Source organism: Drosophila erecta, unplaced genomic scaffold (genome assembly GCF_003286155.1).
Source record: "Drosophila erecta strain 14021-0224.00,06,07 unplaced genomic scaffold, DereRS2 tig00000126-arrow-pilon, whole genome shotgun sequence".
In the NCBI taxonomy this organism is placed as follows: Eukaryota; Metazoa; Arthropoda; class Insecta; order Diptera; family Drosophilidae; genus Drosophila; species Drosophila erecta.
Window position 1 is genome coordinate 11270414 of NW_020825209.1, and position 23024 is coordinate 11293437.

A 23024-nucleotide genomic window follows, 5' to 3' on the forward strand; every position below is an offset into this window, starting at 1 on the left:
AGAACTCAAAGTAAGTTGCTTTGTAAGTTATACAGAATGATAATTCTGTTTACTTACAACCACAGATAAGTATTCAGGTGTTAAACATTAACAAGGAAAGACATAAGAAGCACCAGTTTGAAAAACATATATTTTTTAAATGAAATGGAAAGCGTAAAAGCGAGCCAGCTAAAGTTGGAATTTGAGATCGTTTTATTTTATTTAAGATATATTTGTAACATTGGCGGTTAACAATATTTGATTTAATAAATATTTAATAAGTTAGTTTCCGATAAACAACGTTCACAATGCCCAAAGGCAAAAACTTTGGTGTTTTCTCCCGCTATTCGTTTATTTTTTGTTGGGAATGTACTGAAGCAAAAGTCCTAAAATTAAAGGTAACGAGAAAGATTATCATGCCTATAACGAGATAGTAGCTACGCGTGTTATTTATAAATGTAATTGAGTATCTTTCCATTTAGCTGTTTTATGCCATATATATGCCATCATCTTCAGGTCACGGGTCTCACATATCTGTCTGATTTGATTGAGCTCTGGGGGCGAACTCAGAAACACAGGAAACTCCTTCGGGATGTGGATTTTTATCTGGATTTTGGGATCGAACAAACAACGCGAAGCCTGGATCGTATATGTAACTGTATATATCTGTCTATATAATATAAGTTTAGCGGTGTATACGTGTACATGGAGTCAACGATTCTGATTCGTTTTTGGGATACGGATTCATCGCTATCCAGCCCGGCCTTAGCACTTAGAAGCTAATAATTGAGACTGCATTTGGGCACATCCAGTTTCAGATGCCTCACTGCCGCGCCACCATGTCCAGGCCACCCTCCTCTTCCATCTTGGACAGGAACTTGATGGCCCGCTGTGATTGCTCCGTCTGCCTTGCCATATCGATGAGACCCAGGAGCTTCTTGATGCCAATAAACACGCTGGACGAGATGAGGTGTAATAAAATATAAGGCATTCCTCTTAGAATCCAATAACTTACCGTTTGCCGGCCATCTTCTTGCCAATCGCCTGAATCTCGCCCTTGCTGAAGATATCCGTGTGCTCGAGCACGGCCAGAACGTGTTCCGGCTGGGATAAGTTGGGAACGTGGAGCACCGAGGTGAAGGCGGTCAGCATCTCCATCTCTTCCAGGACCTCCCTGAAAAAGATATAGGATACAGTACTGGTGATCGAAAGGGTAATCCCAGATCTCGATTTACCTCCTACTAGAAGTGCACAGTATGAGCAGTTTGCGGCCCTTGGGCGGCTGTTTCTTGAGCAGCACCAGCAGTGCCTGTAGCGTCATATTGGAATATCGCGGTCCAATCGATCCGTAGTCCAGCAGACGCTCCACATTGTCAACCACAATGCAGCTAAGCGTAGAACGATACGCGTCATCGAAGATCTTGCGGATGTGCAGGCACTTGGCCGACTCAGTGTAGCCGACCATATCCTCCGGCGAGCAGACCTTCACGAACGGGAAATCCGACATCTTGGCCAGCTGAGCGGCCAGTGCCGTCTTACCAGAGTTGGGGGCTCCGGCCACGAGTACGGAAACCAAGCCGCTAGACTCTGGAGCCTTGGCCTGCTGCACATACAGCATGCCGTCCTCGAGGAGATTGCTAACCGGAGTTCCCCAGTTGATAACACCCCGGGCCAGCATATTGTCCAGGATCTCCTGGGCCGTACCGAATGCCGGCTTAATGTCGTTCTCCAGGGAATGCAGAAAGTCATCCCGATTGACCTTCAACTTCTCCATGGCCTCGGGATCCACGGTCACTTTGGCATCGGCCTTGATCAGTCGGTTCATGGCACTCGACTGGGCGGCACGGACCAAGCCCTCCAGCTCGGCTCCGCTGAAATTCTTGGTGAGCGCGGCAATCTCCTTGTTGTCCACATCGTCGTTAATCTTGTTGAAATCGCGCATTCGCTTGGTGTGGATATTGAGGATCTGGACGCGACCCTGCTCGTTGGGCAGGCTGATCTCCATTTGGACCTCGAGGCGACCGGGTCGCAGCAAGGCCTCGTCGATCATGTCCCTGCGATTGGTCATGCCAATAACGAGAATGTTATTCAGCTGATCAACGCCATCGATTTTGGTTAGCAATTGATTGACGACGGTGTCGTGGACACCACTATTGCCGGCCACGGAGCCACGCTGCTTGCAAATGGCATCGATCTCGTCGAAGATAATGATATGTAGTCCACTGTTGGGACCCAGGCGCTTCTCCTCCTCCTCCGCTTCGGCGAACAGCCGCCGTACATTGGCCTCCGATTCGCCCACGTACTTGTCAAGGATCTGCGGACCGTTGACGATCTTCGGCTCCCGGGCATTCAACATGGTGCCGATTTGGCGAGCCATCAGAGTCTTGCCCGTACCCGGTGGACCGTAGAGCAGAATGCCCTTGACGTGCTTGCAGCCCAGCTGCTCGACCAGTTCCGGTGGGAAGACACGGGATGCGAAGGCTCGCCGGAATATCGAATTGAACTCCTTGTCCAGGCCACCGATGCCCATCTTGCCAAAGTCCCAGTCCGGATTTATAATGGACTGGCGCACCACCTTGCCCTTGCTCTTGCCCTGCAGATTCAGCGAGCTGTTCTCGGCCTTCTCGAACTGCACCACCGTGTTGCCCAGGATGCGGCCGAAGCGGACATTACGCATCGAAGGCTCCTTGCCCTCGCCCAAGCTCTTGGGATCGATGGCCTCCAGGGATTTGACGGCCAGGCCGAGAAGTTTCTTGTCCTTGAAATTGAAGACCAGTGATTGGCCGACGGTGAGGGCCATTCCGGCGAACTGCATGATGAACTCCTTGGCCATTTGATCGGAGTCATAGGGCTCCTGGGAGACACTGCACAGGATGGTAGAATACAATCGATATTGCATAATATCCTTGACGCATTATACTATATGCACTCACGTTTTCTTCTGCAGAAAGTCCGTCTCGAAGGACACACAGGTGATGACATCCGAGCTGGCATCGAAGCGATAGGGACGAACCTCCAGCTCCTGGTTAATGGACACCATGGCCCACTTTCGTTGGACCAGGGAGAAGCCCACATAGCCGCTGGGCACCTCGACAGTCTTCTCCAGCGCAAAGATGAAGTGCTGGCCCGGAGCTGGCGATATGTCCGCATACCTGAAAGCGATGCAAGTGAGATATTTACATACATAGATTACCCGGACTTGTAGGCACGGGAGGACCACCTACTTGACTTCATCCGGGAAATCACCCACATTCACTATAGCCCGATTGGTCAGCGAAAGCTCGTCCGTGGGACATTTGGTGGCCTTTAGACGCTACAGAAACCATTATTATTAATTATTATTATGCACTGTTCATATATTGGTCGCAGTACCAATAAATATTGGTAGTTCAACTCACATAAGCCATTTCTTGATATTCTGGTGGATTTTTTTTCAGGGGTTGCTACGAGCGTCCCAAAAATCGATGATAATAATAATAATCCTTGGGAGCTTCTTTGATGGTCAGAAAACGCAGCTTAGTGTGCGACTTAACCTTTGCTATTCGTTCACAGTGTCACTGAATTAGCATAACTATATTTTGTTGATTATTGCATGAATTGTAATCCTTGTATATCCTTCTGAACTTTTGCAGAAGACGGGCTTTAGAACGGCGCATGTGCTAAGCAAAAATCCAGGGCTGGAAAGCTTTTAGGTACATCCATTTGAGATTTTTTTAAATATACGCGTCTTTTACAAAACACTTACCAAGTATTTTTAGTAAAGATTTGTATTTGAATAATTGTTCTTTAATAATGTTTAATACAATTAACAAAAAGGAGTTGAATTTGTGATTTGGCTTGATGCCTAAGAGCTCTGGAATATGAAACTGTATGTACGTATAAATATTAATCAATTCTGCCACGGCAGTCTTTTTTTAATCAAATTTAAGCATTTAATTTTTAAGATTTTCCGTTAAGAGAGGTGTTGAATTGCGGCCGCAAATATACTAGAAAATGCGTGTTCCACAATAATCGACTTATCGATAACGTCCGATTTAACGATAGTACAAATGTTATGTTTATCCAAAACCTAGTGAGCGGGAAAAAATGTAAATTTATAGGAGCATCAAGTAGTCATTGAGTTTAGTTTTATATGATTTAGTGATTATGTGATTCAGATCAGTATACAATCAGTTGTACAATTTTCAGAGCTCTCCAAAATTTTGTAAAAATTCAGTTTTTTTTAACTCACTCGAAAAGTACTTTTTTAACATTTTGTAACTGTCCGTTGCAGGAGCCAAACGCATTTGATCAGATACGACGGTAAGTGACGAAGCGCCAATCGGTGGTTAGGTTCCAATAAGCGGTGTAGATCATAGTTAATATATGTACCATATCAAGTTGAGCCGAGTGCACTCTGTTAGCTCTAAAACTGTTGTGTAAACTGGCTGCGTAAAATGCGTTCTCTACACGCCCTTCTCTACACAGCAAGTTGCGGTTCGATGGCCTCACAAGTTCGAGCCGACCACTGCTTGCAACACGCTATATTCAGCATTATTTTCAAAAAACGATTTCATATAATTTGAAGTGTCAAAATTTTTGGGTTGCCCAGTTCGAACAATAAATGGCAAATTCGAAACACACGGCATAACAAGTAAACTCATTTAGGTGCACTTTTTTGAAATCTTAGCTGCATAACAGTAAAGTTTGGCTGCAACCTTTTTATCAGTGCAGTTCGATGTCTTATTGTTGGGTCTGTCTGACTCAATTGCCGCCTTTCGGTACCCTCAGTCGTCAGTCTATAAAACATCGCCGTCGTGTAGAGTTCGTCGGTACGTTCGATCGGAATACGTGAAATACGCGAATGCCGCCGAATCGGTAACGTAATAGTATAGTGTAGTTCGTATTTGACCATATTCTTTTACCCTTGGATTGTAATCTTGGTTTTTTTTTGCTGTGGGTGCGTGTGTTAAAATATATATACGAGGAAAACTGGAAAATACGCGGACTACCTGTTGATCCAAAGATCTTTGCCGGATTTCGTGTGCTTGTGTTTGTTTTTTGTTATGTTTTTTTGTTATCGTTTGCCAAAGATCCCCGGCTAAAAAAGCAATCACTTTGCCGTGCCCCGCGCACGTGCAGACAATATATAGTTTTGGTGAGATATTTGAAAATATTACCAAATATTTATAAAGTAATAACAATAACAAACACAAATGATGGTGGAGCTAAGACGGAAGCTCGGGATTTTGGTATCCCTGCAATTTGTTATCATAAGCCACACCTTTAACCTGGAACAGCGATTGCCGATCGTGAAGCACGGACATCGACACTCCCACTTCGGCTACTCCGTAGCCACCCACACGATTGGCGAGGCCAATGGTCCCAACAAGACCCACTGGTAAGTGACCATGATCTTGACGGCTCCGAAGTACACAACGTACGAGTTTATGATGGTTACGCAACTAGCGAAAGATAATAACTATCTGAAGTTCGATTAGGTTAAGTAATAGGGTTAAAAGAAATACACTAGAACAAGCAGCTCTCTTGTACGCATACAGCGACAGCCGATCACTGTGTGTGTGACAAAATATGCCCTTCACTTAGAAGTATATGGACTTTCAATCTACATTATTTGTACTCGATTGCCACCAAGTAAAAACTCTAATTTTGCATTGCCTTAACATGAAAATTATTTAATTAAATCATAGAAATGGTTCATAATAATACCTGCCTCAAGAATTCAATATAAATGGACAGGAAGCATTTAAAGTTTTTTAACTATTTAGTATATTTATTAGTACACATTTTTAGTATACAAGTAAAAAATATGCATACTTATGTAAATGATCAATTTTTAGTATTGTAAATGCAAATATTATTTTGTTGAATGTTTTTGTTATATTTATAAAAAATAATTTTTAAATAATATTTTATTCGATCATATTCTAACGAAATTGGCCAAAAAATAATCAAGTTCAAAATTGATTTCGGAGCGAAAATCGTCTTCTATCACATCTACGCATACATACATGCACACCTTTTTGCTCACTGTTTTACTCTCACAATTTTTCGCGAGCGGGGAGAGAGCAATTAACCCATGTATGGCCGTTACTCATCCTATTACTCTAGTGTCTTTGGTTAAAAGTACACCTAATCTTAGGTTTGGGGCAGGTTAGGGCCAATTTAAAATAAATAGTAAAATCAGTTTAGGCTTATGCATTTCTGCTTCTAAACGATTTATACCAAAAGTGTCTTGTTGGCCCGAACGCTATTTTTCCGCCGAAAAATGTTTGGGTAAACAAATCGCTGAAGATCAGGTAGAGAAGAGTCGTCTTCTATAAGTAAAACGACGTGATCGGAAATTCTTGGCGGCACGCGGGGAATTTCTCGTTGGTGCGAAAACAGGTTTTTATTTTCGCCAAATCGATTTCAGCTTAATTGACTGGCATTGATTGTTATTAATCAGCAGCGCGAACAACAACAAATAGTAATAATAATTTGCATTGCAATCGGTGTATTTGTTGCTGTTGCTCGGGCGCCTTCAATGTTTGCTAATGCGCGAAACTTGTTTGGATTTGTGTTTATACAGGTTACTCGTAGAGTAAAAGGGTATACTAGATTCGTTGAAAAGTATGTAACAGCTAGAAGGAAGCATTTATAAGTATATCAAGTATATATATTCTGGATCAGGATCAATAGCCGAGGCGATCTGGCCGTCCATCCGTCCTTCTGTCCGTATGAACGTCCGTATGAACGTCGATATCTAGGAACTATAGAAGCACTTGCAGCGCGAGCATATTGCCACGCCCACTCTAACGCTCTAACCGCCCAAAACAGCCATGACATTTTCCACTAGCTGAGTAACGGGTATCTGATAGTCGGGAAACTCGACTGTAGCATTCGCGCACGATGTGCCAAAACGCAGTGGATTGTAACGAATCGAAATAAACATTAGGATTAGCATTTGCCTGCATATATATAATATTTGTTTTCGACGGATGTTATTATTATGGATGTTATTTTTTCCCAAATGATACTCTTCTGGGGAATTTTAAAAACTCATCGACAATGTAAACTGTAATGGGTCTTTCATATTTTGCAAATACTTGGTAATCGCTAATTCAATGTTTTCCTTTTATGACTAACAGCAAACACAGATAGTCGACGAACAGACGAAATGTTTGTCTTCCTGTTTAAATGTTTTCTTTAACCCAGTGATATCTTTTTTTTTATAACATTTGCTTAACGCATTTTTGGCGAGGGTTTGGTGCCCATTAAATGCCAGAGCGATGGTCGGCCCAAGTGTCTGCAATGTCTCGAATTGGCGGCTTAGTATAGGTTGGCCAACTCCTTTTCGCATTTTCTCTATGTACAAACATACATGGGCCAAGCCAAACTCGGTAGACAAAACGGAGCCAGACGGCAGTGGCTATAAAAATGGGCAGACAACAAATCTGGTATCAATACAAGCTGCGACTTGGATGCGCCAGTCCACAGCGAAATAAATCAATTAATAACTAAAAATTTATTTATTACATTTTTCAAAGCACACCTATTCTGTTAAAGATGAGTATTTATACTGAATAGTATTTGAAAGTTTGTATCACGAAGCATTACATTACTTATTTTCGATCTCAACGATTTTTCTGAGTGCATCAATGCCATTGTGGTCCGCAGTTGGCATTTCCCCCCCGTTAAACGCCAGCCAGTTTGTATTCGCAACATTTTTAGAGCTGGCCAACTCAACTGCAGTTGGCAGTGGGTCAAAGTAATTACACTGGGTGGTGTTACTCCATTACAGCCATTACAGCCACCACCACACAATCACTGATTTTGGCATAAACAGAAGCTAATCGATCTATTTCCATCGCCTCGCACCGCCCGCAGCAATATCGTTTCCAGGGCGAGATTACCCAAATCCGAAACCGTGCTCCACTGCCTCGCACCAGTCACCATGTATTCCGCATCCAGACGATCACAAAGCGCACATCAGACACGCAGTCGGGCAATGGAGAATGTTGACGGCGGCAACGGGATGACTGCCTCCTTCCTGGACAAATACTACCGACCCAATTTCCGTGCTATCCGCACGGTGATCCCCATGGAGTTGCCTCCCTTCGAGCAGGCTCCGCTGCTAATCGGAATGCTCAAGCTGCAGATAACACGGCGCAAGCAGTTCATTGAGACATCCCATGCCCTCAAGGAGGATCTACTGAAAGGACTCGGCGGCAAACGCGATGCCATATTCTCGATGCACGGCACTGCCATGGGCGAACTGAAGCAGGCCGTTTATGAGCTCAGCAGCCTGCTGCATCAATTGGAGCTGGTGTACGAACCCGTGGGCTATGGAAAGATATCGGTGCAGGCCCAACAGGCCGATAAGCGGGCCCAGATATCGGAGAATCTACTCCACGGACGCAATGAGCAGCTGGAGCGTCATGCCAACCTGGCGAGGAGCAACTTCGTCATTGCGCAAACTAACGATGCCCGCAGGCGTAGGGCTGAAAAGGAGGAGGCTAGCAAGTCCCTGGGCATTTGGCGTTTCCACTAAGGCCAGCAAAGTGCTCATTGCATTCGGATTTCTCGCACAGATATTCAGCCTGATAACGAAGTGTTAATATGGCCTCTATAGATATTGTTGATCGTGTAACCAAGATGCCATTATGCTTGCTTTGACATCGTATTCCACTGGATTCATACTGATCCTTAGCACTAAACATTCCAGTTCAGCTCAAAATTAATCAAGTGCAATGGGGGGCTACGAAAAAAAAAAAAAAAAATTAAATAAAAAGCATGAAGAGCAAAAAAACAATCTTTTGCACAAAGATTTTGTAGCTACTTCCTTTGAAATCGCTGACACACTTTCCCACAGCCCAGCGGATCTCCGAGTTCCCAATGTGCCCGAATCCGGGCTTAAACATGTGTTCCTTCCAGTCGTATATCTTTCGCTCGTATACTCGTAACTTTGCCGGGCGAGTGCTCTGCATTACCAATTAGTTGGCGGAGTGCGTTTGTCACATTTTGTCAGGCCATGATCAAGGCTAAGCCTGATAGGTGAGGTGAGGTGGGGTTTCAGGGTATGAAAAGCCGCCGACTGCAATCAAAAGTCCATTTACACGTTCACTCGCACGATCCGTGTTCGTCCAAAGTGGATGGCCGTGAGCATTGGAGCCAACGTCGGTGTCCCCGTCTCTTTCTGGCCAAGCAGTGCCCTCTCTTTCGCCAGCTGGACGTGCAGATCACTTTCCAAATACTGGGAACCGACCAAGCTGAACCTGAACCTCGAACCGAACCCAAGCTGAACCCAAACTGAACCCAAACTGAACCCAAACTGAACCCAAACTGAGCCCAAACTGAACCCCAACTGAACCTCGAACCGAACCCAAACTGAACCCAAACTGAACCCCAACTGGACCCAAACTGATCCCAAACTTAACCCAAACTGAACCCAAACTGAACCCCAACTGAACCTCGAACCGAACCCAAACTGAACCCAAACTGAACCCAAACTAAACCCAAACTGAACCCAAACTGAACCCCAACTGAACCTGGAACCGAACCCAAACTGAACCCAAACTGAACCCCAACTGAACCTCGAACCGAACCCAAACTGAACCCAAACTGAACCCCAACTGAACCTCGAACCGAACCCAAACTGAACCCAAACTGAACCCAAACTGGACCCAAACTGAACCCAAACTGAACCCCAACTGAACCTCGAACCGAACCCAAACTGAACCCAAACTGAACCCCAACTGAACCTCGATCCGAACCCAAACTGAACCCAAACTGGAGCTCTGTTCTCCAGTTGAACGGAACGTGAGCATAAATGCGTTCGAATAAATTCGCATGATTACCGCGCTGTTTAGATAAGAGCATTATATGGTAGGGCAGGCAAATAACACAATATCAATGAAACATGGTAAAAATTTTGCTTTTATCATAAGTTAATAAACAAGCCCGAGTCAACAGTTTCCAGCAACGAAATCGCACGTATGGAAAGTGCACCTAAAAATCAATAGCCCGTACAAAAATGCAGGGATACTTAATAAACTTTGCACTTTTCAGTAAGGCAAATAAATGTAAGTCAACTAATCGTTGCATTTCATTTTATTTAATTGCATTTTTTATTTTCCTGACCGATATATGTGGCACAAGGAGGCCTTGAATATTCACCCGTTTCGTGGCCGCCCTTGTTTTTCAGTTTTGTTTGCACTCTGCGATTGTCGCATATTTGTTTTCATTAATGAGAGTGCAGTAAACGGAAAGGGTACATATGCTAATAAGTGACTCACTTATCGCCGGCCCATCTTTATTTTTTGTATTTGTTTTTTGTTTTTAACCAGCCATGCGAGTATACGTATCAGCCTCGATTATATTGTACAAATTGAGATACGCCGCTGTGCTATTAGTTGGTTTTTATTACTACTGTGGCATTCACAATCCCATAAAGTGAGTGTATATAGGCGCTTGGTTAATTAGCACCTTCAAACCATTGGTATTTAAAGATGGCTTTGTTTAATTAACTGCAAAAATTACAAAAATAATTACAACAGGTATCAATACTACATATTGAAAACTTGTTCAAGTGCTTAGAAAACGGTATGAAATTTTAGCGCGATTTTTGCTCGCTTGATTTTCGCTTGCTAATCCATGGGATTCGGGGGATCTTGTAGATGTTGTATCTCATGCGGGTTCGCTTCTTCTGCTTCTCCAACAACTCACTTCTCGTGTTTATGCCGCCAACATGTGTTCCCTGTTTGCGCCAAAATATAGGGGAGAAAAAGCTGAGGAACAACTCAAAAACTTTTCGCCGAAATGAGGTCAACAGACGCCAAACAGTCGGAAGAAAGGGGGTTGGGGAATTGTGGTGGTTGGGTGGTTGGGTGGCTGGGTGGTGCTCAGTGGGGCGGGGTATCCACTGGGCTGGTCGACAGTTTATGGTTATTATTGTTGCTCTTTTACTCGCTGCTGGTGCGTGCGTCTGCCGCCAAATAGTTGAATAGTTGGCCCAGGCCCACCAACAAAAAATAAAGGAACCCAACCCAAAACTCCATATCTCATCTGCCGCCCCCTCCCCAACTCCACCCCTCCAGTTTCCTATTTTTCCACTCGTAAACAAATGAAGCCAAAAACGCGAAAACGCAAAGCGTCAAACGAACAGCCGACGAGGAAATGGCCAAAAAACACTTGCTAAGGCAATGTAAGCTGGCAGACATGTGTGTATGCCATAAATATGCGCACTGGCACCCACAGTGGGGGTCACAAAAATACATGATTCTCGATTCATAATTGCAAACTCAAAAGAATGTAATGGTAAAGAAAGTTATATATGTATATGCCAAACTAAAATTAAAACACAGATTGAAATAGGCGTACTTAAAATTCGTTTGCCAGCTTCCTATTTTAATGACCGCTGGTGTACAATTGGGGGCATTAAGTGCCGACTTTTCTAAGGCTGCCCCAGCGAAAAAAATGAGGAGATGGGGGTGTGACTTCTGGCAGCCAAGATCCAAGATCCCAAGATCCATGGGAAAAGTCCACTTGGTCAATTTTAGCTAAGCGAGTCAACAGTGAACATTTATAGTAAGAAATGCTTGATTTGCGATCTTAATTAATAAACAGCCTTTGTGGAATTACAATCTTTAGGAGCCCTTCTGTATTGGGGGAATTCCTAGATAAGTCTGAACATTTTTGTCATACTGAGTGCCCACTGTGGAAGTGTAGCCGCCTGCTCAATGGCACGTTGAGCGGGCCATAAACATGCGTGAAAATTCAATTTATTTTCCGGGGAGCAGAAGGCGGCATAGTTGGCATGCGTATTTATAGAAAATAGAGGAAAAGCCTAATGCTGCACACGAAAACAACAAAAAAATGCCTATTTTGGTGTGGGAAACAAGAGGCTGGCCGATTTGGATCCGCATCGGAAAACCGATCTGGGAACTGGGATTGCGAATGGGATTGCGATTTTGCCTGGGCAGGCAGCTGTCGAGTGGCGAGATACAAGACGGCGCACATATTCAGATACGCAGATACATTTGCGAGAATATCCGAGGGACTTGCAACATAATTTCTGCCAGCAGCTAATGAGACCCGAGGCCCCGAAAGTGTTGCCACAGCCACAACTCCATGGAGCTACGTAAAAAAGCGCGTGGGCGGCTCTTGATTTATTGCCAATTGGATGGCAGTCGCACAGAAGAATCGCGCTTGAAGAGCTGCGAAGAAATCCCAAATCCGAATCAAAATCGAAAAAAAAAGGAAAAAATGGCCGCGTGGGTTAACTGAAGGAAAAAAATGAAACACGAAGTTGCAAAAAAAGGGGAGAAAAAATCAGTAAAAATAAGAAAAACGCTCACGATGATTTTGCGCATAGAAATCAAAGAGCCCACGCCTCGAGGTCTTTTGAAGTGGAGGCAGAATCGGCCCACCAGAAGAACTGGGCACAGAAGACGCTAGCAATCTCCGAAGAATCGTCTCCCTGAGCGAACGATAAATCAATAAGCTCCGAAAATGTGGCAACCGCTTCCACTCTGCCACCGCTTGCAACTCCGACAAATTGCCCATTGGGCTGGGCAACCGCAATCTCCTAATGACGGAGGATGGGCCAGAGATCAGTGGGTTTCAGCAGAGGATCAGCGAAGTCCAAGCGACAGAAAAAGGAGCGACAGAAGTTGGCTAATAACCAAGAGTGCTGGGTAGCCAGCAAATGCGATGGATACACTGTGATCAAATGGGAAGTTATATATAATACCATATATTTGAAGAGTGAAGACAAAGATACTAGATACTAGATATTCGGAATGCTCAAGATGAGTTCAATTTGATAACTGGCTGGCCAATTTAAGAGTTCGCATAGCTAAATGGGGTTTGCGAAAGCCAGACGAAGGTGGCAACCGCAGATCCGAGATCAGATCCCAATCCCCCGATCATCGCACGCAGATTCCCCATGCCATGCCATGCCATGCCACTAACCCCATTGGTATCGCAGTCACATGGGTGAGATTTATGGAGCAAATACCGTGGTTACCCCTTTTATTTGGCCCCGGCTCCCTCGATGCTTTCTGTTTGCCCCGCGGCTGAGCTGAGAATTGTGCGAATGAAACTCGTTACCGGAGGGAAAGAGAAAGGGGGGAGAGAGAGAAAGAAAGAAAGAGAGAGAGAGGGGGAGAGCGAAAGAGAGAAGGAGAGGAATAGCGCGGCAAAGCAGGCCAGACAAAGCCGCAGATGGATCGAACCATTGCCAATAACCGTACCTGCCCCAGTCAGCAAGCTACACTGGAGAAAATGTTTTCGGTATCTTCGATGCATTTGATTTGGATGTTGTTACATTGACAAGCGCATGGTCGTACGTTAAAACCCCTAAGTAATGTCCTACACTTTGCAATGTGCCATGTGTAAGCTGCGATTAATAGGTATTATCATTGTTTAACTTGTTTAGCGCTATTACTGCGCACTATTAGTAATATACAACCCTGTTTTTAGCCAGCCAATGAACACTAGCCTCCAAACCCCTGGCGAATTCCGTGTACTACGCTTTTTTTGCGGTGCATTGGCAGTAAGCTGAGACTTTGTTGGGATCGCTCTCCATCTCCGCCACATAGAGCCCCTCCTCTGCGGCACTGCGCCCCTGTTAACCTTCCCGTCCACCTCAATCCGGTCCAAGTGGCTTCTTCCCACTTCTCTTGGCGGATCTGCGATCGTGTTGCTTGCTGTTGCTTGTTTCTAATGAAAACTGACGCCGTTCGGTTTCTTTTTCCCAACTCCAACTCCAATTTTTTTTTTTACTGTTTTGCTGCTTTTTTCGGGGGGTCTTTGCGTGCTGAGAGATCGCCTGGCGATCGGTTTTGTTTTTCTCCGTTTTTTCCTGTGTTTTTCTGTTTTTTTTTTTTTCCGGTATTTGGTTGTAACGATTTTGGCTGGCAGTTTGTTAAACATTTTGGGCCATTCGGGGTGAACCAAATGAAGATCGTATCGAGCCTTTGGGGAGATGAAAAAACCCCAAACGAAATTGATCACTTCTGGTGTTATGGCAACTCTACACGAGAGCGGTAACCTTCTTTCGCTGCGAAACGGGGTCACCATTGGCATTATTTGATCAGCTTAAACGTTTCAGCCACTCAAAGTGGTTGGCATTTGCCGCTTAATGATCTTCATTTGCTCGTGAATCGCAAAGATAATGCTATTTTGAAATAATTCTATTTATGCACCCCAAAGATTTCAGACTTGACACCAAGAATCGATCATTTGTACAGTTCTAATCTGCTTGGTGTCATTCCCATGAACTGTTTGAGTTCCTCGCGTCTTTCCACATTTTTCCATAGTTTTCCATGGGCTTTTTACTTTTCCGATTTATTTTTTCTTTTTTGTTTGGACCATGCATTTTGCTGCCTTGATTGCGAGCGGTTTGCTCTTGGCATTTCGAGGCGTTTGGCTTCGCGCAATTTGGTTGCAACTGCCTCGGAGTTTTCCTCCATCCGCCGCCCCACTCAGCCCTGATTTCCTCTTGGATTTTCCTCATTTTCCCGATCTGCGGCCCATCTCTTCGCCGCTTCTTTTTCACATGCTGCTGCGAGTTTTTCGTGGCTCGTTTATTTATTATGATTATTTATTTTGTTTTACTTAGTTTGCGGCTGCCTGCCGCAGATGTTGGCAGTTCATCAGCTGCGAAAAGGGGCGGCGGTCGGGAGGGGCGTGGCGTGGCGGGGCTGCCCACAGACACACACCTATACACACACACATGGTCTGAGGATTGATTAGATTTCCTCAGTTGAGCGTTTTCCCGCTCTTTGCTCTTTTCCCTCCACTTCTCTTCACACCGAAAAGTTCAACAAACGCTTGTCACGCCCCCTGTCGCCCACTTTTGGGACGTCTTTGTTTGCCGGCCCCTTTTTCTGTTACAGAGAGAGAAAACGGGCATAAGGCCTATGAATACTTCATTAAATTCTATTTCGTACTGGTACTTTAGCTTTATTAGATGCTCACATTGGTTCGCCATGATAGGGATTTTTCATTATTGTGCCCCATATTTTGTGCTGCTGCATGTAAATCCTGCCGCCACCCGACTTGCCACGCCCACCCGCCTTCGAAAAGCTATGGCCACGTGGGTGTATCGGTGCCATGTTTGCTTGACGAATTTTGACTTCAACTTCGACTTGGACTTCGACTTCGCGACGTCGCCTGTGAGTTGGGTTTCAGTTTTTTGGTCGGTGCTGTAAGCCCAGCTGCAACTTTGGAGCGCAACACCCAGACTAATAGGCCCAGACTGTTGCGCCGCCTTGGGGCAACAGCTCCAACTGCAACTTCAACTTCAACATCAACTTCAACTTCTTCGACTGCGTGTGGGCGCAAAAATCGAAAACTGCGATGGCGACACAACTCTTGATAAGAATAAACGAACACACAGATACACATTGATGTTGACAAGCTTGCAGTGCGGCACTTTTACCAAAAGACAACAACAACTATTGGAAAAGAGACATGGTTGAATACTCTCACAAGGCATACAATAAAATAATTTACTATTTGATACATATAATATACAGTAAGATATAGCAGTCTGTACTTTTAGGTAAATCTATCCACTAATAATAGTTCATAGTTTTCGTTTTTATAACCCGACACACTTTACTCGCAACTAAGTCAAACTACTTTGAAATTTCACAATACCCCTTCTGCAGAGAAGACCAACTCCAACCCGTTTCGTTGTTGTCGCCGTGTTTAATGCACTTGGGCTGCACTTTATGAGTTGTATTACTGCAGTCCATAGACCTGCTTTTTTTACGGCGTTTTCCGTCTCCTTTTATTTTCCATGGCTTATTTGCTTTCCAGGTAAGTTTATCATCTGGCGGAGTAGCAGCCATGGCACCAAACTGTCGTATCTGTGTGGGTCTCTCAAGTCCCCAAGGGTTAATTGATAATGCTATTGTTTTCAGTTCCCATTCCACTTGGAGTCGTTCCCTTTTCCCTTTTGTTCGGAGGGCGTTTCTTCGAGCCCAAAAATGAACGGGGGGTGGGCGTTTTCCACGGGGGCGTCACTGCCAGCAACCCAGATAGCCAGAAACCCAGAAAGCCAGAAGACTTTACAACCAGAATGAGGTGCGATTGAGCCAAAGGCATTCACACAGTTTTCCGGCAAAGTCAGCGGCTTTTCGGCTGATTGATTGCCCTGATTGATATTTCCTGATTCTAGAAACGCCCCACAAATGACACATATTAACTTGTTATTGTATGTATATAATTAAAAAAATACATTTTAATGTATTTTAAATTAAGATGTTTGTTCTTTGTGAGCCATTAAAATGCGTGGTAAAACCCATATACATTTTAATATTATCCACATGAAATTATCACAAATGACACACATGTCTTGGAATTTTAACTCATCTTGTTTGTATAAAATTTAAGAAAAATCTTTTTTTTTTATTTTTAAATTTAACAGATATTAAGGTCTTTGTGAGCCATCAAAATGCGTGGTAAAACCCATATACATTTTAATATTATCCACATGAAATTATCACAAATGACACACATGTCTTGGAATTTTAACTCATCTTGTTTGTATAAAATTAAAAAAAAATCATTTTTTAAATTTTAAAATATAACAGATATCTGACCTTTGTGAGCCATCAAAATGCCTTGTGATACCCATATACATTTTAATAATATCCACATCACATATATCCATATCACAAATGACACACATGTCTTGGAATTTTAACTCATCTTGTTTGTATAAAATTTAAGAAAAATCTTTTTTTTTTATTTTTAAATTTAACAGATATTAAGGTCTTTGTGAGCCATCAAAATGCGTGGTAAAACCCATATACATTTTAATATTATCCACATGAAATTATCACAAATGACACACATGTCTTGGAATTTTAACTCATCTTGTATGTATAAAATTAAAAAAAATCATTTATTAAATTTAAAATATAACATATATCTGACCTTTGTGAGCCATCAAAATGCCTTGTGATACCCATATACATTTTAATAATATCCACATCACATATATCCATATCACAAATGACACACATGTCTTGGAATTTGAACTCGTCTTGTATGTATAAAATTTAAGAAAAATCTTTTTTTTTATTTTTAAATTTAACAGATATTAAGATCTTTGTGAGCCATCAAAATGCCTGGTGAAACACATGCAAACTTTAATAATACTGTCATTATCCACATGAAATTATCACAAATGACACATATGTCTTGGAATTTTAACTCGGCTTGTATGTATAAAATTAAAAAAAATCAATTATTAAATTTGAAATGTAACATATATGTGCCCTTTGTGAGCCATCAAAATGCCAGGCGAAACCCATATAAACTTTAATCATACTTTCATCATCCACATGATGTTTACCATATTTTGGTATAACCAAATTATTCTGGATTCTGGAGCCATCAAATTAACGAACCGTTGACGCCAGACATCGTCAACTTTTTCGGAATATTTTTTAGGTTTTTTTTTTGGTTTTTTTTCTGGGTTTAGTAAACCGATGCTGGAAAATCATTCTGGCGGAAAAGCGTCTTTCTCTTTCATTCCCTAGCATTCGCTGGCTCATTTTAATTTTTATATAGTTTCGTGTGGCCCGTAATTAAAAAGCAAATCACGTTTCGTTTTATGATTTCGTCGGCTTTTCTCGGCTCTTCAGGCGTGGGTAGCATTTGCTGCTTTCGTTTCTTGTGCAGTGAAAGTCACCGATTTATCCCCCTTTGTACCGCTTTTCCCGCCGATCACTCACGCACACACATTTACCCCGTTTTCGGTCGCTTCCGCTTGGGAAAATGGAAAATCTCACAGATAATTAATTGCCGAGTGCGCGAATCGCACGCAAAACGTTGGAAAAACGCATTCAAGCATATCGCAACCATTAGGTAAATTATGTCACAAACTCACAGATCGTTTCTATGCGGCCAATTAATTGGGCACAAATTGGACGGCCAGCATTGTTGCCACTAAACGGTTTCCCGTTTCGCTAATGAAACATGGGTAATATGGCGAAAAGTCATCAAGAGTTATGGTCTGTTTGCCGTATCTTTTCTTCTTGAACTGCCTTTCCCAGGCGAACTCCCAATTTGCGATCACTTCTTTAATGGGCCGTAAACACGATCTGCACCATTCGCAATTCGGCAATGGTGATCCAATTTAGATGTGGCTAATTCCGCTAATTCGGTAGTTTTCAGCAACCAGAGAAAGCGAACCAAATGACTGGATTTGTGGACCAGTTGCTATTTAAGGTCTTCAAGTGAATCTGCGTGACCACAATTAAATTATGGATTGTAGTTGGGGCTTGATAACAAATAACTTCATTCGTTGACTTGGCTGGCAAAGAATTATTTAAATAGATGGTTGGCTTTTTCCTGCCTCTTCTCTTAACACACAAGTATATCTAACTTTTTTAGCGGGCTGATTCATTCGTTAGGCAATTAGGGCGCTGGCAGCGGGTGGGCGTGGCACTTGGCACGACCCAATTACTGGCCACCACCCACACGGACACCCTGCTGATAAGAAACAGAAACAGAAAGCCGAGCAAAAAGCAATTAATATCGCGCCCCATTCATGTGCCGTGGCAAACAATTTTCGCATTACGCATACGCCCGGTGGTACAGGATAAATGTTATTAAAGCTTATTTGTTATTTGGCGCACAGAACTTGTTTGCAGCAAGCTGCCGAGCTGCTACCTACGTGAATTTTAGCTGTTTTTTTTTTTTATTTTCATTTTCATTAAATTGTGGCAGCTGCTGATGTTGCTGCTGATGCTGCTGATGCAGTTGCAATATACTCGTACTCGTATGCATGTGTGCATGTGGCGGCTGCGGCTTCCGTTTCATTGGCATTTTCAACGCTTCGTTGACGCTGACGTTGATTGCTAAAGCCGCAGGCACAAAATCCCGATCGAGATCCCTAAGTCGCAGCCCTGGAAACCCGAAGCAGCAGAGACCCACAGATCCATTTGCATGTGGCTGCCATGCGGCAATGGCAGCAATTTGTGGCAGCCACACGAGAAATTCCAACCAAATTGCCATCGTTTTTGAACCGCAGTGAACCCGCCGCTCGCCAAAGTGGCCCTGGCTAAAAGCAATTGTCTGTCATTTAGCCAGCACCTGTTGCACTGCCGCCTTGATTGAGAACTTGTTGCCGCTGCGAAAATGCAACTGCAGCGGCAACTGCCGCAGCAACTGCCGCAGCAACTTTTGCAGTCGGGCGCGGCACATCAGCTGTCAGCAATTTGTTGTGATCAATTTATTAAGAGGCTCGCATCGAATCGGCTTGAAGGACGCGACTGGTCCACTGCCATCTCGGCTAAGATAATCACAAAGCCGACTCATCTGCATAAATGCCCTAGCCATCGCCATCGCCATCGCCTCGGGACGAGAGCCACCCATCCAGTTCCCGGAATTCGCAGCAATTGCGGCACCTTGCCCTGGAATTTGTCATTGTTGTGGCCAGTACGGGTACTCAAGAGCACTGAACAAAATAATCCAGCCCCACATCATAACAACATGAATATGCATCGAAAAAAGGCTTTTTATTCACCACATATATTCATTATTTATTTACTGATGCGCAAAGACGTGAGATTAGCCGAGCACATTAATTAACTTTGCAGGCGCACGCAGCACTCCCCGTTTTTCTGTGTGCACTTAGCTGAAGCAAGCCCAACTGATGGCCAAAACTGCATTTACATGTTCGCCAGGGCTGCGCCCGGAACCCAGAATACAGAGCTCAAAACCCGTCTACAGGGTTCTCTCTCGAGGGAGCCGATTGGATTGCAGTTGGAGATCGGGGAGCTTAAGTGGGGACCAGAAAAACCTCTTCGATGTGCTCCCTGCACTTCAGCATGGCATATACGTTCATGTAGATACGAGTATATATGTTTTATTCCGGCGCTGATTAATTCTTTTCTAGATATTTGCTCTTAATCACCACGGATCATCCTCTGGACGCAATCGCAATTCTGAATAACTTTACTCGCCTGTTTTACGACTTCCAGAAATGAAACGCAGTCATTCGAGAATTCTGATGATATCAGTAATTGCTCTGGCTCATTAATTTCTAATTCTGTGTCTATGCTTAATTGTTTATCTTTTTTCATGGTTTTTTTTTTCTTTTCTTTTATATATGTATATTGGACATGAATTTTGCTTTCACCTGCTTGAAATGCTAGTACTTGTTTCAATTTCCTGGCCCCATTTAAATCCCTCTCCGCCCATCAGCGGCTTCCTCTCACATTCACCACATTCCAAGTAGCCCCTCTTTTCTCTCAGTTTTTAGTTCCCAGTTATCCAGCTTGCGTTTCCCCGCTTTCCAATCACAACCTCTGTAATTCACAGCACGCTAATCACTTGGCCACAGTTTCAGTCACGGACGTCGGGGTCACCACCTCCTGCAGTTCCCCAGTTTCCAGTTCCCCTCCAGTTCCATTTCACTGGAGAAATTAGCAAAGTGCTGGCAAATGATCCGGAGTTGGCTCCCGGAATCGGCAAACGCGAATGGGACACTTTGCAGATGACTCGCGGTTGCAAGTCATGAATGCCACCACATTCATGACCAGTGGCACTGGTACCGAATCATCCCGCATCCAGCGTCCAGCGTCCAGTATTCAATATCCCCCATGCAGTACTCGGTATTCAGTATTCCAGCAAATAGGGCCAAAAGCAAAGGGCTGTCCACAATGGATGCCACAGCTGCTGTTTCTGCGGATCGCAGATCGCAGATCACAGATCACGATGGGCTGTCCGCTCACGCTAATGAATGCTGATGATGACGAAGTGCATGTCTGCCATCTCCGTACACCGGAAAAAAAACAGGCTCATGCCAAGATGTGATAGGACTATGCAAATATTATTACAGATTCTGATTTCATTTCGACACATATTATTTGGTTTAGCATTGCATTTCTTCTCTTATTATATAACCTGTATTTACTTTTTTTTAGTTTAGTTTTTTTTAAGTGCCCAGCTGAATGAAGTTCGAAATGAGATGGAAATATGGTTTGGGTACTTGTCCGGCTGATGTTTTTGCGTGCCGCAATTTCAATTTGTTTGGCCACTTGAGGCTTTCCTGCCCCCGAAAGCCGCAGATCCCCATCCCATCCCATCCCATCTCCATTCGCATTTTCCCCGTCGCTCTTTCACTTTTGAGTCTTGATGCTTGATGCTTGAGGTTTTGAGTCTGGCGATCTGCAGAGCGACTTGCGCAAGCATTTTGCTTTATTGGATGGATGCCGACCACTTGAACGGCTCGCTTTGGGCCCCCAATCCCCGCTAGCCATCTAGTCCTCCTCCTGAAAGACGCCTCTGGACCCTCCCCCCATTTCCCCGCGATTTTCCGCCGCTCGCCTTGACAGCTTGCACTTGAACTAAAATGCCTCAAACTCGCTGCTGCCGTTTATTCATTTCTTTTTTCCCCCTGATTTTTCCTTCGTGTTGACAACACACAAATGGAAAGTACAAATAGAAACCGAGCACCGTGCATCTTGTTTTTCTTTTTCTCTTTTTTTTTTAATTTACTAACGGATTTTTGACGCTTGGCTGCATTTCACTGGCTTAGCCTTGAAAAAACATGAGTATCTCGGTATCTCGGCATCTCGGCATCTCGGCATCTCGGTGTCGTCTCCATTCGACATACATATTCGATTTGGAGCTGACTGTAAACGGAAATGCGTCAAGCCATTTTCTCACCTCGTTTTCCTTTCCTCGACTGCAGCTGGAATCATCGTTTGGTCGACTTTTTATCTGGCTGACTTGTCTCTCCATGGCCAGTGGTTATTACTCCCCTCCAGCCAACCGTCAATCAAAGCTTATCTTTGATAACACATAATATAGGTATCAAATAGTCGACAGTTCTTGCTCCATTTACCTGCTGATAAAAATAATGGTGTTCTGAGCAAAAGTTCTGTCTGGGAAAGGTCTTAGTTATGCTTACAGAGTTACTAAACCATATAAGCTATAAAGAAATAATTGCAAATTCTGTAAAGACCACAATCTTAACCCTTTTCTCTCGGCGAAGCGCTTCTTCTTCTCTTCTCACTCGAAAGGTCCAGATCCTCATTTTTATGTATCTGCCCTGTTTTTCATTTCCAGTTTCAGTTTCGTTGGTCATTCTTGTTTTTTTTCTCGCCTTTGGGCCTTCAACCTTCTATAGCTTTGCTTTGCTCCTTTGCAGTTTTTGCAGCAGTTTTTGTATATCTTTTTTTTTGTTAATAATTTCAACATGCGCCTGGCATGCCATTCCTTTCATAATTTATTGACAAACTTAAAGGCGCATTCAAGGTCGTAAAACACAAAAGGCACAAATGAATTGGCGGGCGTGATAAGTGGAAAATGGACGGATTTTTGGCTTGAGGTTCTGGATTCCCCTAACTTTTGCCTTTTCAACGCCCCTCCATCTGTATTGCATTGTATTTTGGCTGCGCAGCCAGCTGTGCGAAAATCAACTGACCAACTGACCAAAATCGCTGCAGGCTACTGTTTCATTTTCCCTTTGTTTGCGGCCAATCGAGGGGAAAAGCCAACTGGGGGCGGGGAAAATCTATGACACAGACGGAAGCGTCAACATCCATTAGCCACAGGCCAATGAGCCAATGAGCCAATTAGCCAACTGCGAGCCATTCAACTGCCACCCCCAATGGATGGATCGATGGAAAACCACTCGAGACCTCAGGCACAAATGCAACTCCAACTACGCCCGCCAAATGTGCACTGCGAGAAATTTGGTTTTTTTTTGCTTAAGTACTGGCTGTTGCTTACGGACTTTTGGCGGACTTAGAAAAATATATTTTTTGGCTCAATTTTTGGAGTTTTCGTTGCATTGCTTCCTCTCACCCTAAGATCTAATAATTACAAGAAGAGGCAAGAGCACACAACTTTTCTCTCTGTGTGCCGGGAGGCTGAGCGGTCATCACTTTCGCTGTCGCCCGAAGGAAAATCTGGCCAATTACGCGAGGGGCGGAAAAGGGGGACGTGCGCTGTTTTTCTGGCTGTTTTCGAACCTTAGATGGTCAGCTTTAATTAGCAGCCGGCGACATTCGAATCGCTGCGAATCGAAT

At 43.8% G+C, this 23024-nt stretch overlaps 3 protein-coding genes across 4 annotated transcripts in view; 2 read left to right on the forward strand and 1 right to left on the reverse strand.

The window, feature by feature from the left end:
• Positions 1-150: 150 nt before the first annotated feature.
• On the reverse strand, positions 151-3753 carry LOC6551073 (vesicle-fusing ATPase 1). Its single transcript, XM_001978258.3, has 7 exons — positions 3725-3753; positions 3378-3664; positions 3204-3292; positions 2913-3131; positions 1215-2843; positions 995-1153; positions 151-935 (listed from the first exon to the last, which is right to left on the reverse strand). Exons 2-7 carry the CDS (start codon positions 3384-3386, stop codon positions 803-805), a joined length of 2238 nt encoding a protein of 745 aa, XP_001978294.1. The 5' UTR covers positions 3387-3664; positions 3725-3753; the 3' UTR covers positions 151-802.
• Positions 3754-4059: 306 nt separating this feature from the next.
• On the forward strand, positions 4060-8713 carry LOC26526881. The gene is made up of 2 exons (XM_026981660.1): positions 4060-4281; positions 7849-8713. The coding sequence occupies exon 2, from the start codon at positions 7916-7918 to the stop codon at positions 8510-8512; it is 597 nt and encodes a 198-aa protein (XP_026837461.1). The 5' UTR covers positions 4060-4281; positions 7849-7915; the 3' UTR covers positions 8513-8713.
• LOC6551074 (integrin alpha-PS1) overlaps positions 4717-23024 on the forward strand; it is a 43883-nt gene continuing 25575 nt past the window's right edge. For both annotated transcript variants that reach the window (XM_026981658.1, XM_026981659.1), the window contains exon 1: positions 4717-5359. In XM_026981658.1, coding sequence (XP_026837459.1) covers positions 5175-5359 — 185 coding nt within the window. In that variant the 5' untranslated portion in view covers positions 4717-5174. The remainder of the gene's footprint in view (positions 5360-23024) is intronic.